The 17,560-nt window shown below is 31.9% G+C and overlaps 1 protein-coding gene across 4 annotated transcripts in view; it reads left to right on the forward strand.

The window, feature by feature from the left end:
• Positions 1-7,417, forward strand: part of LOC106881634 (ras-related protein Rab-7a) — a 49,845-nt gene extending 42,428 nt beyond the window's left edge. For all 4 annotated transcript variants that reach the window (XM_089354144.1, XM_089354143.1, XM_089354145.1 and 1 more), the window contains exons 4-5: positions 4,664-4,882; positions 5,743-7,417. In XM_089354144.1, the coding sequence (XP_089210270.1) occupies positions 4,664-4,882; positions 5,743-5,961 (438 nt within the window). In that variant the 3' untranslated portion in view covers positions 5,962-7,417. The remainder of the gene's footprint in view (positions 1-4,663; positions 4,883-5,742) is intronic.
• Positions 7,418-17,560: the final 10,143 nt, after the last annotated feature.

Consider the following 17,560-nt stretch of genomic DNA (forward strand, 5'->3'; position numbering starts at 1 on the left):
CAATTGGAAGGGGCATTGTAGCATAGTGCAATTGTCTGACTTGTCAGGGCCTGTCAAACTATCCAAACCATGCTATTTTATGGAAGGCAGATGTTAAATGTTACATAAATATATGTGTGCATTATGTAGTGATAGAAATTTTTAAAATCTGCTTGAAAGAAAAGCTGTTCCTTATTTTGTGTGTTCAAATTTTTATTTACGATTTTTTATATTTACTTATTAGCCTTTTGTTTGGTTTATACACTGTTTCTAAGCTGACAATTTGAGGCTTTGTTTTAAATTAAGCTGTGGTATGTAGTTAATGCATTCTGGTCTAAATCAGAAAGGTTCTCCAGAATAATTTTATTATTGGAATCAATTAGTCATGAAGCATAAATTTTAATTTGGTTATTGCATCTCTTAGGAAAAAAATGGGGCTATTTCATGTTTGCTGCTTCATTCAAAATTGAGATTATTTGGACCACTGAAGGTTATATTCCAGGTTTTTGTATTTTATGTTTATGTGGGGTGGGGAGCCATTTTAAAAGTGACCTTCGAACTTTACTGATGTAAGCTGTAAAAGTACACTTATTGAATAATAGTCAACATTATGGAAAGATTTTTGTTTTGAACATCAACTATCTAGGATCTGGCCCTCTTTTTTTTTTGTTTCTTTTTCATTAAATTTCTTTTAACTGAACAATATATTTAATGACAACAAGGTGAGGTGGGGTCTTTTCTGTTGGCTGCACCTTTTGAAATTTTCAAATTTGGTGTATTGATGTAATTTTTCACGAATCTCGGGGCCTAATTCACTTGTTCCAGGAAAATAAAAAAAAAGATTATGGTTTGATCATTTTTACCTAATCAGAAAACAAGATTTGGAATCTGTCATTTTGTGCATGACTGCAGTCATAAGACAACAAAACATTGCAACGATAACATGTTTTATGCATTTTATAAGCAAAAAATTACTACACACTACATTTTTTAGTTTTGAGAGGAGAAAAAAACAAACTAAACAAATTAAATATTTTGTAAAAACATTTTATGCCAATGTTTGGCTTGTTACTAAGGAAACACACCTATATGTCTGTAGCTTTCAATTGGCTAAAATTATCCAAAATTTGCAGACTTTAAAAGCTATTAATTCTAATTTGATTTATGGTGAAAATGAATTTCATGTCAATAATTATCATAGAAAACTACATCAGCACTCCAAATTTGAAATCAATTGGAACAAAATTTAAGAAATTGAAAAGTGGCAGCCAAACAGAAAAGATCCACAATGGGTTATAATTAAATACTGTAAGGCAATACTTTTATTTCTTCCGATTCACTGTCTTGTCAGATCAATTTACCATACAAATGTTATTACCATGTACCTATGTAAGAAACTGATACTGACAGCTTTTTTTAAAATTGTCTCTTGTGAAATTTGATAATGACAATTTTGATTTCATTAAAAAATGTTTTAATGCTGAAGAAACTTATATAGAACTGGCTGAAAGATCTCTATTTATAAATGCACCTTTCAGATATCTTCAAAATAGTGGAAAGTATTTGATTTTATTCATAACTGGTTATAGATTAGTTATGACTGCCAATTAGCCTCTCGGTAATTTCTCATCTTTCATACTTATAGCAGCTACACCCATGTGCATATTCATTAGCAATTGCTGGAATTTTTTTTTAATTACCACCACCACCCCTTCTTTGAATGGTAAAACTTTCAATAATGATGACCTGAAATTGCACTTTCTTCAATTTTTGCCATTCAATATGCACAGAATCAAGAAGTTACCAGAAAGATGGCAAAACATCATCAAATGAAATGGAAAATATATAATTGATTAAAGTTCAGTTTTTGTATCAAGAAAAAGACTTATTTCACACTAAAAAAAAATGAAATTACTTTCTTGCCAACCCAATATACACAACACACTGAAAAACAGAAGAACTTGATTTTATATATTTACAGGGTTCGTAAGATATTTGAGGACATATTTATGTTCATAAAAAGACATAATAACAGATAACTTTATTTGTCAAAAAATACTGTGAGGATTAAAATAAACCTTTTTTCCTATTATGTTATTCAATAATGCCACCTTCAGCTTCAACAACTGTTTCTATTTGAGAACTAAATCATTATCTACATGCTTGAATCAAGTGACCCTGGTCCATTTTGGACATTACTCTATGACATCTTTGAAAGAATCTTTGGTGTTATGGGCATGTTCATTGACTTCTTTCTCAAAAATGCTCCACATGTAATCGTCCAACGGATTGATATCTGGGGAATTAGGAGGCCAAATGTTAGGGGTTATGTGATCATGAAAATTTTCAGTCATCCATTACTGTATTACTAGAGCCTTGTGTGATAGTGCAGAGTCTTACTGAAATGTATATGGCCTTCCATTGCATACACTGTCCAGGGTTTAACAATTATTTCTAGGACCCTAATGCAGGCAACAGAGTTAACTCTAAGACCTTGTGGAAAGAAGTAAGGAGGCATCACATGTCTTTCATTGTTGACAACCCCTAAAACCATGACAGTTGCAGGAAATTTTGTATGCAGAGCACTTGGAACTTCAGAAGGGTCTGCACATAACCATCTGTCATTTCTTCTGTTAACTTTTTGATCTTGGTCAAAGTTGTTCTCGTTTGAGAAAAACCAAATCAAATCTTCTGCTGGATTTTTCAGTTTAAGAGCCTTTTAGATATGATGATGTGATTTTCTTTTGCTTTTTCTAACAAATTGATCTTTCCTCATCATATAAGACTTATATCTGATGTCTTCGAGGACATTTCTGACTGTTCCTTCTGACACACAGAGATCTTTTGCAATTGACCTCATGGACTTTCTGGGATTGTAATCAATGGTCTGTTGAACTTGCTGGATAAATTCAGGTGTCCCGATGATTTCAGAGCGTTTAGAATGCTTTTTATGCTTTGATACTGGTGATATGTTTCCATCTTCACTCTCTAGCTCCCTACAAACATTGTAGACAAAAGATCTGGCAACTTTTAAAAATCAAGATATTTCTAAATTGTTTAGCCCAGCCTTTATAACCACAATAACAGCATGCTTCTTCATTTCTAGAGTAAGCTGAGGGTCTGGCATTATTATTTTCTGAAACAAAGATACAGAATGAGCAAAAAATGCAGCAATGACCCCAAAAAGCTATGTCCTCAAATACCTTATGCACCCCGTGTATGTGTGTGTGTGTGTATATATATATACACACACACACACACACACACACACACACACACACACACACACACACACACACACACACACACACACACACACACACACACACACACAATAGCCTGCCGCTGCCGGACAATTTTTACAAAATGTCTTATATAAATTTTTGTTTATTCCATGTCAGACCATGCCTTCCTTGACAGATAGGCTTCTTGATCCGGACAGATTTGTGCAATTTTCCTCAAAAAAAAAACTGCTTTGAAGATTTTTCCCTTTTAGTATTATTTACATATCTGTTTGACTGTTTCACATACCTTTATTCATTAAAACTTATTCAAACTTCAGAAGTTCTTACTACTTTGGTCATAATGCTTTGCTTGCATTTTGTTTTATAAAAAATCTTCCTCATAATGATTTTGCTTTCTTTTTGTGATTGACAGCTATCGTGCAGAAAATGCCAACTTCCAAATCCTGTTTTCTGATTAGTTAAAATTGATTAGACTTTAAACCTCTGTAACATTTCTGGAACAAATAAATAAAATCTGATTTAACATAGAAAATTATCTCAATATACCAAATTTGAAAATTTCACAATATGTGACAGCAACAGAGAAGACCACACACATTTACAAATGTACACACTGGTAATCACAAGTTTAAAATTATGTATAGTAGACGTGTGTGTGTGTATGTTTGATGAACAACAGAAACACTGCCTGCGAACAATTGTTGTCAACATACCAACCCCTCTCTCTTTAAGGCTACGTATTCCTCACCCACCATTCTTTCCTTTCCTTGAAAAGTTTTTTAAAAGTTGTGTGTGGATGCATGTATCTATGTATTTGCGAAAGTATGTATGCAGTGTTGCATGTATATCCTTGAATGACCACTGTAATAATGTTATCATCCCACTGCCACTCCATATTTGTCACTGACGCAACTCTGTTGTCCTCTTCTCTGATATCAGTCACTCCCCCTATGTCACTTCATTTCCTGCACACTAATACTCTTCCACCCTTCTCATTTAATCAAAAAGTAGCCCATCCTACCATTTCAATTTTATAACACACACACACACACACACACACACACACACACACACACACACACACACACACACACACACACACACACACACACACACACACACACACACACACACTCTCTCTCTTTCTCTCTCTCTCTCTCTCTCTCTCTCTCTCTCTCTCTTTCTCTCTCTCTCATCAGTCACTCCCCCTACTATGATTGTGTTATGACTTCCTTGCCATATCATAATCAGAACAGTTCCTCTTAAATTTACAATCTTTTCAAAAGAAACAAAAGTCCATGTGCATTTTTGTCAAAAATTTTTATGTAGTCAAATTGAAGTATTAACTTGATTCAATTTGGGTCAAGCTCAAAATAATATTTAAGCACATATATTTTTTGTATAGTTTTATAATCTAATGCTACAAAACTTCTTTGCAGATATGGGACACAGCTGGTCAAGAGCGCTTTCAAAGTCTTGGGGTTGCTTTCTATCGAGGAGCAGACTGCTGTGTGCTGGTATTTGATGTAACAGCACAAACTACTTTCAGATCACTGGACAGTTGGAGGGATGAATTCCTCATACAAGCTAGCCCTCGAGACCCTGAGCATTTTCCTTTTGTTGTCATAGGAAACAAAATTGATTTAGAGAACAGAGCGGTATGTAATGTTCTTCTTCCTGTAATCATCAGTGCACACATCTCAATTATTGTTCATTATACACTGCTATACATTAAGAATTATTTTTCTATCAAGGTTTTTTTTTTTAAATTTTTTTTTAGTTATCAGTTTTTTGTTTTTCTTTCAATCTTTGAGTCAGGAAGTAAAGACTGTGTCTATAACTCTTTACAGGGCTTTTGAGACTGGTGTGAAAGATAGATAGGAGTATCCTCAAACTGGAGACCTTGTTCCAAATGCTTGCACCAGAGTGGACTTTGTTAAAGGTACCTTAGGTGCTAGCTGATGGTATTGAACCTAGTCATGGATTGTTTTCTAGTTGACAACTCCATTAATATGCAGACACATGTTTTCAGTCACCAGTATTTAGGATTTGAATTAATAAAATATGTAGTGGATGTGTTTACATACACATCAATACATGTTCAGCCAAATATTTTCAATGGAAGTATATTGAGTAGAATGTAGGTCTTTGTCATTTTTATCCACCCATAAATATCCAACAGGGTGATGTCAACTGGAAAAAGAATCTGAAACAGCTTTGGAAGCAACCAAAATTGAGTTGCGTTGTTGTGCTGTGAGAAGGAAGATCTATTGCCTTTTTACATCTTATTGAGAGATTAATTTGCACAATAACAACTAAAAGTAGCTTCCAAAAGACCTATTGATGTATATTGTCTTCCAATTTTTTTTAACATCAAATTAGTTTTAATAAGTTTTTGTTTAAAGAGATAAAAATGTTCATTTATATTTCCTTAATAGTCTTTTTTGGTTTTTCATGTAGTGTTTTGTTATTTTTCTGTAATAAATTTTTTATAAAATTAATTTGTTTCAATTGATAGGTTTCTGCAAAAAGAGCACAAGGTTGGTGCCATACCAAAGGAGAGATACCTTATTTTGAAACTAGTGCAAAAGAAGCAATAAATGTTGAACAGGCTTTCCAAACGGTTGCAAAGAATGCTTTAGCCCAAGAAACAGAAGTGGAGCTGTATAATGAATTTCCAGATCAGATTAAGATTACAAGTGATCAGAACAAACCTCGAGAAGGATGTGGCTGTTAAAGAACCTTATAACAGAAAAAGGGCTCGGTTTGATGTGCTCTAGCCTTGTGGGTGGGCCATTCTGACCATTCCGAGGGACAGCTGCTGCTGCTGTTGCTGACCTCTCAAACATTAACCACACACACACTTGTTTAGTGTGTGAACATGTGTTATGTAAATGTACATCTGTGTGAGTGTATGAATCTGCGTGTGTGTGTGTGCATATATATACACATATATATATTATACATATTCCTGCATAAATATATATATGCGTGTGTATTAAAAAAATTGAATTATGCATATATATATATATAATATAGAAGGAAAACTATTGCCATATGAAAGTGGTAAAACAATTATTGGTTCAGCAAGAGATTAGTTAACAGTTTGTTTTATTAAAATTTTATCCTATTTCCATGCACAGAATCTTTGGTTGAAAGTGAGGTCCCTAGAAATTTTTTGAATTGTGTGTGCCTGCATGTGTTATATATATATATATATATATATATATATATAAATGTATGTGTATGTTTATACACATCACACACAATCTTTCTTTTAGACAAAAATTTGTCCTAAAATTTTTCTGAAGTTTTCTTAACTTTAAAATGAACACTAAATAAATGCTTTATATGCAACATCCCATGTAATCCTTGGCTTAGTCTCAACAATTCTGATTTTTGTACAGATATATCTTGCAATACTTAAACATCAACTTCTTAAGTTTCTATAGTTATTTACTCAGCATTCATGCATCCACTAACAATTATATTTATTCTTAATATCTTTATCTTTAAAGGAATTATTTCTTTCTCTCGGAAATGAAAATAAAAGCCCCATTTGAAAGTGAGCAAATTTGTTATAAATCCTTATGTATGTGTGTATGTATGTGTGTATATATATATATATATATATATATATATATATATATATATATAATATATATAAATTAATTTAGGCTGACAATTTTTCAGAGATAAAATAAACTGAAACTATGGTGGAATCATAGAACAACAATGAAATTTGTATAATGGTTTTCGAACCTTGTGTGCCTTCAATTGCACACATTTTACATAATCATGCATGCATACATTTGCATATGACATACACACACATATTTGCACAATACATAATACATGCATACACAAACACTCATGTATGAGGTTCAACCAATGTCATAAATTCATTAAAAATAATAATTAATGTATGCCTGGAAGGCCTGTAATGAGAAGTAATAAAAAAAAAATATTTAAAACCCAGCAGCAGCTGCCTCCAGTATGAATATGTAATTAAAACCTGCCAAGATTTGACAAAACACAAAGTATAGAATTGAATGACAGGTTGCATGACTTCCTTGGCTTTTGATTAGTCAAGTTTATATAAAATGGGGTTGAGAATCAAAGGGAAATGAGGGATTGTTGTTGCTCGTGTACAGCAAATTCATGAATAAAGAAATTGGTTTGAATCAAAATGAGCCACAGGCTTTGTCCATTTCGTCCTATATTAGAATCCTTTGTAAGTCTTTTTTTTTTTTTGGGTTATTTTTTTTTCTGTCTCCTAGATATGACTTATTTAGAATGAAGTTTATCCCAGCTTGGCCTTACCTGTTTTTAAAGCAGTATATTGTGCTTTGAGAATAGTTCTAGTTTAAAGAAAGGAAAAGATATACATTTCTTTTAGTTTATTGCTATACTTTGTAAATAATGCAAATTGTGCTAATTCTCTGTTGCCAATTTCTAGGACCTTCAATAATTTTATAAATATATCTTGGCTTAATTTAGCTCCTTTCTGGCTGCCATTAACTAAAAAAGAAAAAAATTGTTTTTAATATTTTTTTTATTACCTATTCACTTTCCTTTGGTCTATTCTTCAGTTTTTTTCTTTATGGTATATCTCTGAAAATCTGAATTTTATGAACGAGTTACTTTTGATGCAAAAAAAAAAAAAAAAAAAAAAAATTATTAAATAATTTCTTCATTAATTAAATTGTTTTTGTGGTTCTTGCTGTTTAATAAATTGTTTTCAATGCATTTTCTTTCATTGGTTTGTTACAATAAAGAACATATTCTTGCTACAGGTTAAAATATTAATATATTTTTTGATTTTGGTATAAATTATTTACTGAGCTAGTTGAATCAACTGTTTTAGCTTGAGAGAAAAAACTGTAAACAGTTTTACCTTCTCATCCGTCTACAAAAAACTTCCATTTTCAGAATTTTAAATTATGACCAAAATTGTTTTAAACGTTTGACTTTCAGATTATTAAAATACCTTTTTCTAGGATCTTATCAAGGAGATTTCTAGTATGTTTTCTTCCAAGTAGTTCCATGTAATGTTCCCTTTCTTCCTAATTCCACTATTGTTTTGATTATTTAGATCTTAAATTTGAAATTATCTGCTTTACAGTTGAACAACCAATTAAAAAAATAAAGTCCCTGGAAGACTCTTTTCTAATTAATAAATTCTTAGGAAACCCTTTACAGTTAAAGTTGCTGGTGCATTGCTGTGTGTGTATACACATACATAATTACTATACAAGTATGTTGGACTACTTCTGAACATGGATGAAATACACCTTGAAAATGTTTCATTCCCTTAGCTATAATGTATTAAAAAAATTTTTTTTGTTTTTTTAATGGTTTGATCAAAGGGAATAAGTACATTTGTACATTTCAAACAGAAGTGGGGTGGAGTTCAAAAAAGCTGATGTTCTTGAGGAAAGTTGAAAAAAGTGGTTAGTACAGGGTTAGGTGGAAGACAATATGAGGAGACATGGATGGATCAGAAGTGTTATTTATACTATAGTTTGTGTCTGTGTAAACTAAAGTATCCTCGTAACATTTGCTATCATTGAGTCATGAATGGAGGAGACATTGTGTTCAGCTTATGTGTTTGCTTGACTTATTAAAAATAGCAAATGTCCTTCAAATCAAACACCACTGTCATAAAAATAGAAAATGGGGCTGTCAAAGATGTTGTCTTGGATAAACCATATCTTGAAGACCAAATGATGATAGCTGGAATCCCTTTATTTATAGGTCTTCTTGGTCAAGGCTAACTTAAAAGACAATCTTCAGAGTCCATTCCATTGCAAGGTTACAGCCACAAAGCATAAGAATCTAGGTCAGTAATACTGCTTGTCACTAACTTCCTACCACCCCTGATATTCATATATGTAAATACTAGATTTAAAATGTGTATTTCTTTCAGTTCATCAGATCTATCGAGAAAAACATTCTTTTTGAACATGAAAGTATAGTTAATTAAAATAATTTTCTGAAAGCAGCTCTTCACAAAACTAACCTGAGAAATTAACAAGCTGACTTTACAGAAACTTGTCTTCAGTCTTTGGCCTGCATTTTTACCTGTGCATGTTTTGATTCTAGCTTTTCAGTAGAGGCTCAAGTGCAAAATTCTTTCCTTACGTTGGCTTTATATCTACAAAATTATGTTGCTTAAAAAAAATATTAAAACAATTTACATGTTTATTCCTACAACTAAAAAAAAAAAAACTACATTATAGATATATATATATATAGATATATATATAAAAGGACTACTGAATTTCAAAGCATACAAACCTATAAATATCTTTTGCAAATAACTTATGGCTACAAAAAAGTCGAACTTTTTCTATCCAAAAGGGTTTTTCAACCCAATATCTGCATGTTGTCTTTTATAATAGCTTTTACACGTGCTTCAAGATCCACTGTTCAAAAAGAAGAAAAAGCCTGTTTTATATTCTCTCAAGTTTTGAAATTCTTTTGTCAATTATATATATATAAATTTGTATCTAAAATATACTTTACAAAGTGCAAATGTCTGATATTGAACCTAGTGGGTTGAGTAGAGTGAATAGATATTTTATTATATCAAAAGTTGAGTGTACTCAGTTCCATCTTTGGCTGTTGTGAACAGCCAAGGGAAAGACTCAGTGGGCTGTCAACTTTTGATATAAGATATTGCAAAATTTCATTTTTGTATTTGTTTTGCAAGATTCTTGATGAGTAATGTGTGTTGAAATATGTCTCTTGGGAGTGTTTTTATGCTTTTGGTGAATGCATATATGAGGAGTGGAACAGTCCCCTGTTTAGTGTATTCGTGAGTATCCACAAACTTATCCTTACATATACACTTATATGTACTGCCATCTGTATAAACATGTGACACTGCACATAGGTTTTATATATATATATATATATATATATATATATATATATATATATATATATACTTAAATGAAACTGGATTTGTAAACATAAGGTAATGAAGAATTAGCAATGACACACACAAACACTTCCATCTAACCCTGGATGTGTGTTCTCTGGCACCACTATATATATTAACAAGTGTCTTCTATGTAGTCAAATACTGTCTGCATGTGAATGAATGTCTTTAAATACGTGTATGTAAATGACTTTACATATGTGGATGTATACATATGAGAATAAGTACATTTGTGCATTGTTCATTTTCTTGAGATATCAAAGCTAATTCAAGGCATACACAGTTATAAAATAAAATATGACCTGTCAACGACAAAAAAGAAAAAAGCTGAATTCCTCTTCAGCATATATACATAACTTGCTCACAAAGATACCAAACATATAAGTAAAACATATCCATCACACACACTAGTGTAAGTATGCTAATAAAAGCAGACATGAGACTGACTTGGAGTTACAAGCTCTACTCATTGAGAGATCACATGTTGATGAAAGGTCTCTGACAAACCAACTGATTGATTGAGCAAACAATTACTCAAGCAGCCAGTTAACTAACAATTGATTCTGATTTAGGCGCAAGATTGAGGGGCGGTTAGTCAATACCATTGATCCTTAGGATTTCATTAGTACTGTACTTTGTCAACTGCAAAAGGATGAAAGGCAAAGAAGAGCCAGAACAAATACTGCACAATGAAACAAATTTTTAACAATTCTATCAGTATGCTACTTTTATAGTTGATTAGTAACAGCTCTTTTGAATTTTTGGCATGACCAGCGCTTTTGTTAGAAAGGTAAGTCAATTACATTGACCCCAGTGCTCATTTGGGACTTATTTCATCAACCCTGAAAGGACGAAAGGCAAAGTTGACCTTAGCAGAATTTGAACTCAGAACATAAAGATGGATGAAATACTAAGCATTTTGTCTGACCTGATAACAATTCTGTCAGCTCACTGCCTTCATGGTTGATTAGTAATTAATAAAAAGAAGTAAAATAGAACTAGTGTGTGTGTTTCTTATTGGCAAAATTACTCCCCTAAAGTACTGCTACATGTTTGCATGTATGAATACTGTCCTATAAGTAGGGTACTTTTATTTACCTAAGGGAAGATGCTACAGTTAGTTAACTCAAACTCCTTTTATTGAACATAAATCTGTTTAGGTATGATTATTGGATTAAACTTTTGATAAACCATTCAGCTGATTCTCTATCAACTACCACTTGTTAACAAGGATGTCTTATATTAGCTTGAGACCTAATGTTTAAAAAGTAAAAGATTGACATACATGTTTAGAAAGTAATTGCTAAATCAGATATATCAAATAAAGTCTTATTGTCTACTCACTACACTATTTCGGCTTTGGTGTATTTTGATCAGTTGGTGACTCCTTGACTCTGCATAAATCTCTGTGGCTTAATATAATTTGTACCTATTTCTGTAGTACCATTTCTTCAAGAGACAGTTTCAACCTATGGACTTTAGAACAACTTGTCATAACCTGTTTTGTTATCATCCAGTCATTGTCTTACTAGTATCTATTTCAGCACTGGGTAAAATGTCTAAGAATAGAATTTAATATTAATATATGTTGCTCAATTCAAAACTATGATCATAGATAGATGTTCCTATTGTGGTTGTTTCACTTTTTGTAAAGCAAGAACTACATTTTTTTTCTAAAAGGGCTGGGTGTTACTTGAATGAAATTTGGTTGCTGTTTTTAGTAAATGGAATGATTCCTTTGTTAGCTTGTGCTGATATATTTTAGTTTATAGGGTAAAAATTATACCCAAAATATATATTGTTTCCTGGACATACATTATTGCTAGAGAATTTTCTGTCTGACTTCAAAAATTTTGAGCAAAAATTCTTTCACAGTGGATTCCTGCTCAAGATAAATTCTAAAAACAAAATAGTAACTAACTTTGAAAGAACTTCTTGCTAATTGATAAAAAAAAAAAAAATGGTATGTGATGCAAATTTTAATTATAAAACAATGGTGTTTATATGAACTTAAACAAAGCTTATAAAATATATCCCAAAATTAGTTGTAGAAAATATCTTCAAGTTTATTAAAATACAAACTTTTCAACTTTATGTTAAAACTAAATATAATTCATTTGGCTTTTTTTTATATTAGAAATAATATTCTCTCTAATTTTGACACAAAGCCGGCAATTTTTAGGGGAGAAATCAAGTCAGTCACATTGATGAAAGGCAGTCGACTGAACTCAGAATGTGACACTAGAAGAAATGCCAAGTATTTTGTTCAGTATGCTAACAATTCTGCCAACTCATCGCTTTTATATTAGAAATGATATATCACAATATATTAAATACTTTGTGAAAGAATTATTTGTTTTAGATATTTAGTTATTGTGTGAACATTCCATTCAGTGTAATTAATTGGAGTGGCTAATTACTCTTTACTCTTTTACTTGTTTCAGTCATTTGACTGCGGCCATGCTGGAGCACCGCCTTTAGTCAAGCAAATTGACCCCGGGCCTTATTCTTTATAAGCCCAGTACTTATTCTATCGGTCTCTTTTGCCAAACTGCTAAGTGATGGGGACATAAACACACCAGCATCGGTTGTCAAGCAATGCTAGGGGGACAAACACACACATATATACATATATATATATGCATATATACGACGGGCTTCTTTCAGTTTCCGTCTATCAAATCCAAGATGCCACGCAGTGGGACTGAACCTGGAACCATGTGGTTGGTAAGCAAGCTACTTACCACACATCCACTCCTATGCCTAATGCTAAACCTTTTTTTTTTTTTTTTTTTTGTAGACTAGTGGAAGTCCTAAGTTCTAAACCATTAATCTTCAAGTGATAATATATTAGTTTAGGTAGGCAGACTGAGACTTGTAATGGGATTTTTATCCAAAGTCATTTATGTTGCTAGATTCAAATTTATGACCAGTTGTTGTGTAGCCTCAAATCAATCCTGATTGAGCAGATATATAATCAAAACCAAGATCATCTTATGTATATGTTTTCCATTTTTTCAGGCAGTTATCTATATTATTTAATGCCATTTTTTCTTTTTCCTTCTTTTTTAAGATGGGTTATAATTGAAGGAAATATTTGGCTGTTATTTCTTGCAGGTAAACTGACCATATAGAGATGATCTAGTTGGATCCTTTCTAGCTTGGTTAAACCTATTCTTTTTACTTACAGGTGATATTTACTATTGTAAATGTTTTACTTTGCAGCTTTAAAAATCAAAGGAAATTCTTTTCAAGATTGATTAAACTTTTTCTTCATTATATTATAATTTTTCAGATTAAAAGTTATTTATTTCTTTTTTTTAACATCATAAAAATGCAGAAACTTTGAAGTCTGGCAGCTTTTCATTTTTTTAACTTTTTCCACCCAAGGGTTTTTTGTTTTTTAATCCAATATTCTACACATTATTATTTATAAATTTACTTCAAGTTCCATCATCAGAACATTTTTTCCCCCTCTTTCCATCTTTTCATTAATTGATACATCTGATGTAGTTAGTTAATGTTTCATAATTGTTGATAATACAGTTGTATGGTTAAGAACTATTCTGGATTCAGTGCCACTGTGCAACATTTTAAGCAAGTGTCTGACCAATGATTATGAATGGAATTTTGCAGATGATAAAAAAAATATGTCCTATGTTATCATTTACATCCTCTTTCCATGTTGGTATGGGTTGGATTTGGTATCACAATACAAGTTAGATGAGTCAGAAGACTGTTTCACTGATACATTTCCTGTTTGGTCTGGTTTATGCAACAGAATATCCTTCCTGATATCAACCTCTCATAAAATATACTAGGTGCATTTTCTTGGGCACCAGCACTGGAAAGTTTGCCATCACTAAAGTGCATTCTCTATGTTGTTCCTGTTCATTAAACAAAGCTTATAAAATATATCCCAAAATTAGTTGTAGAAAATATCTTCAAGTAAATGATATCTTGCTTTGCTTCTATACATCACAAGTCTTAAGATTTGTACAACAGGAACATTCCTTATACCAAATGATTTTGTATCATTTTGTCATTCTATCATTTCTGTATTTATCTCTCTAATTGTTCGATCATCTAATTTGTTCATCTTAGTTTGGTTCTAATTAAAACCGACTCATACTTCCTCAACCCAGTTCTCATCAGAGGGTTTTAACATATGACTGAAATCTTTCCACATCTAAATTTATATATAGTTTTATCATACATGTAATACACATTCATTTCTTCTCTTTGTAAAACTTCATACTTATATTTCACTGTCATGCAATATGTTTAACACATACTAGTGCCTCTATACAAAATAAATACCTAGTCCATCATTTGTATGTCACTCATGAAAATATACAGGATGTAAGGTTAGTAATTAATGACATGAAAACATTTTCTGGGATGTCTTCTGCATGACGAACATGTGAAGTAAGGAAGGTTAATATACATCATGTGGTGAGTTACAAAAAAAGTTTCGTAATTAAAATTACATGTGTAATGTAAAAAGTATATAATGTTACTGTTTTTTTGTGAAGACAGGCATGGGAGACAGCTGCAAAATTCAAATGGATAAATACTGAGTAGACCTCTGCAGTAAACAGTGAGTTTGACCATTGTCAAGCAAAGTGACAACCCTAGACATGTTTCAGTTTTATTAGTCCTCTTCAGGGGAGTGTAATTTTACTTGTACTTATTAGGTCTTAGAACGGCTGAGAGGATAAATACTTTAAGTGAAAACATTCACTAATTCTAATATGACTTACCATGGAGTGTGATTAAGTTATAAGACTATTAATAGCAAAAGATTATCTAGAATATGCTATTTTTTATCTTATACTGTTTTGTTTTTTTTGCCAGAGGCTGAGGCTACGCTGGAGCACTACTTCTAACAACATTATTTTTAAAAGCTAAGTAAATTTATAGCTGTCTACTAGATGAATATCGTCTAAATTACCAACTCCCATTGGAGTGATGAGTTCATTTCCCAGAGATGCCTTCTGCATGAAGAAATATATTAAGTTGAAGCTAACAATGAAAGTCTGAACAAATGAAAATTTAAATTACACTTGTAATTATGAGAAATGACAGTGTTAATGGTAATTTTTATCAAGAAAGACAAGGGGGATAGTTCTGAAATCCAAAATTTAAAGTAGCATGCATTCAGAATGTTGTTTCTCCCCACTGCATGCTCCCACTCAATTTTATTTACTTCTGATTTCAGAACTGTGTTCCTTGACTTTATTGACAAAAATTACCTTTAAAACTAAAGCTTTTTTTTTTCATTACTAGTGTAGTTTTAATTTTTTTATAATTCACTAGATTAAATGTCTACCCTTACAATATTAATATTCTGTGAAATGATTGATTGAAGAGATATAGACATACAGAGACTGAGAGGAAGGTAGGAGATAGGGAATGCTATTTTGTTAATTGGGTAAATGCTTACTTTCAAGAAGAGGCAAAGATAAAAAGAGAAGAGTGTTTACCAGAGGAAATGTAGTAGTGAGACTATAGGGAAAGGAATGCTAGAGATAATTGCATACATGCTTATAATGTTCTGAGAAGAGTCATAGCTGTTAAAGTGGTGGTGGTGTCATTGATGAAGATGCTGGTTAATGAAGATGGAGATGACGAAAAGTGTAGTGTTTTATTGTGGCTGTGTGGTAAGAAGTATGTTCCTCAACCACATGGTTCCACGTTCAGTCCCACTGCATGACGAGTCAAAGTATCATGAGTGGATTTAGTAGATGGAAACTAAAAGAAGTCCATCATATATATAAACGTTTGTGTGTGCATCTTTGTATTAGGGTTTGTCCCCATTACTCCCATAACTTAGTTCACTAAAAGAAACTGGAGTCAATTTGTTTGACTAAAACCATTGAAGTGTGTCCACAGTTTAGTGACTGAAACAAGTATAAAATGTTTTTTTTTTTTTTAATTGTCAATCACTTAAACTATATATTCTAATTAATTTAAGTGCAATTAATTATGCTATGCTCAATCAAATCTTTAAAATATATCTGTTTATCTATATTATTATTCTACTCCCATCTAGGTATATATATAACAATCTGATTATGGAACAAAATCAAAGCATAAAATTTACATTATTTGTAAAACAATTTACTGATACACTATGAAAGGAAATCAGAGGAATAACCTATTAGAAATACATTTACATTACATTATTCATAAGTCGATTGACAGTTAAATAAATACTATTAACTAAGGTGTACTTGTTTATATATATCATCATCATCAACATCTTCACTATCATCATCATTTTAACATCCAGATTTCATGCTAGCAAGGGTTATCCTGTTAACAGTATCTGACCAGCTTGAGGTCTGCATTGATCCCCAGGATCTGCTTTGGCAAATTTTCAACAGCTGAATGCCCTTCTAATGCCAGCCATTTTTCAATGGTTCCAGCACTTGTGAGGTTACCAAATAACTCACAAGACCAAACCTCTGGACAGAGATGGAATGCAGTATTGTGGGAGGTGGCTTTGTGCCAGATGCCAAGAGGCTAAAGCAAGAAAAAAGAGCATGACTATCCCAGCAGGAAAGGGAGAAAGTTTGGTGGAGAAAAAGTTTCAGAGCACACCTTCAAGGTACAAGAAGATAGATGTAGAAATATTAGAAGCAAAAAATTGAGGATGGTTGGGCTTGTAGGTAGATTTGGAATATACCAATTCATATTAGTAACATTTTGTAGATTTACCTTAATCTCCTAGGTAGGGAAATTGAAGTAAATCTGGTCAATTTATTTCAATCAAAATAGAAGAGTGACAAATGTACAACACGGAATGTAATGTTCAAAGATGTTTGCTTTTAAAGTTACAAGAAAATAAATGTCTCCTAATCAATGTTTCAATCCCAAAAGATGACAATGTATCTCTAAAAGAAATGAAGAATCTGAATTTAGAAATCTGGAAATAGAGATAACCAGATATTCATTTATTATTTTGCAGGTTATTAGGTCATGGTGCCTTGCCTTTAACATTTAGCCTAGTATATCAACTATGTCCATATTTTTTAGTTGGATACTTGTTTTACCAATGTGTATTTGAACTGCTATATTACCAGTTTTAAGTGGCATAAATGTAAACACACACACACTCTCTCTAAAATAAAAAAAAACTTATATATACACACACACATATATATATTAAAACAGGTTTCTATACAGTTTCTACTTCCCAACTTTCTTTCGGTGTATTATTAAACTTGAGACAATAATAGAAAATAATTTGCAAAGGGACTAAAACCAGATTTGTATGGTTTCCAAGCACATTTTTTTAATCATATATTTATGCCTGTGCCTCTATTATGTCCACATTACTGGTATGTTTTTTAGAATCCACAATTCAGTGGGGCAGCTACAATAC

This window comes from Octopus bimaculoides, chromosome 6 (assembly GCF_046866305.1).
Source record: "Octopus bimaculoides isolate indiv1 chromosome 6, ASM4686630v1, whole genome shotgun sequence".
In the NCBI taxonomy this organism is placed as follows: Eukaryota; Metazoa; Mollusca; class Cephalopoda; order Octopoda; family Octopodidae; genus Octopus; species Octopus bimaculoides.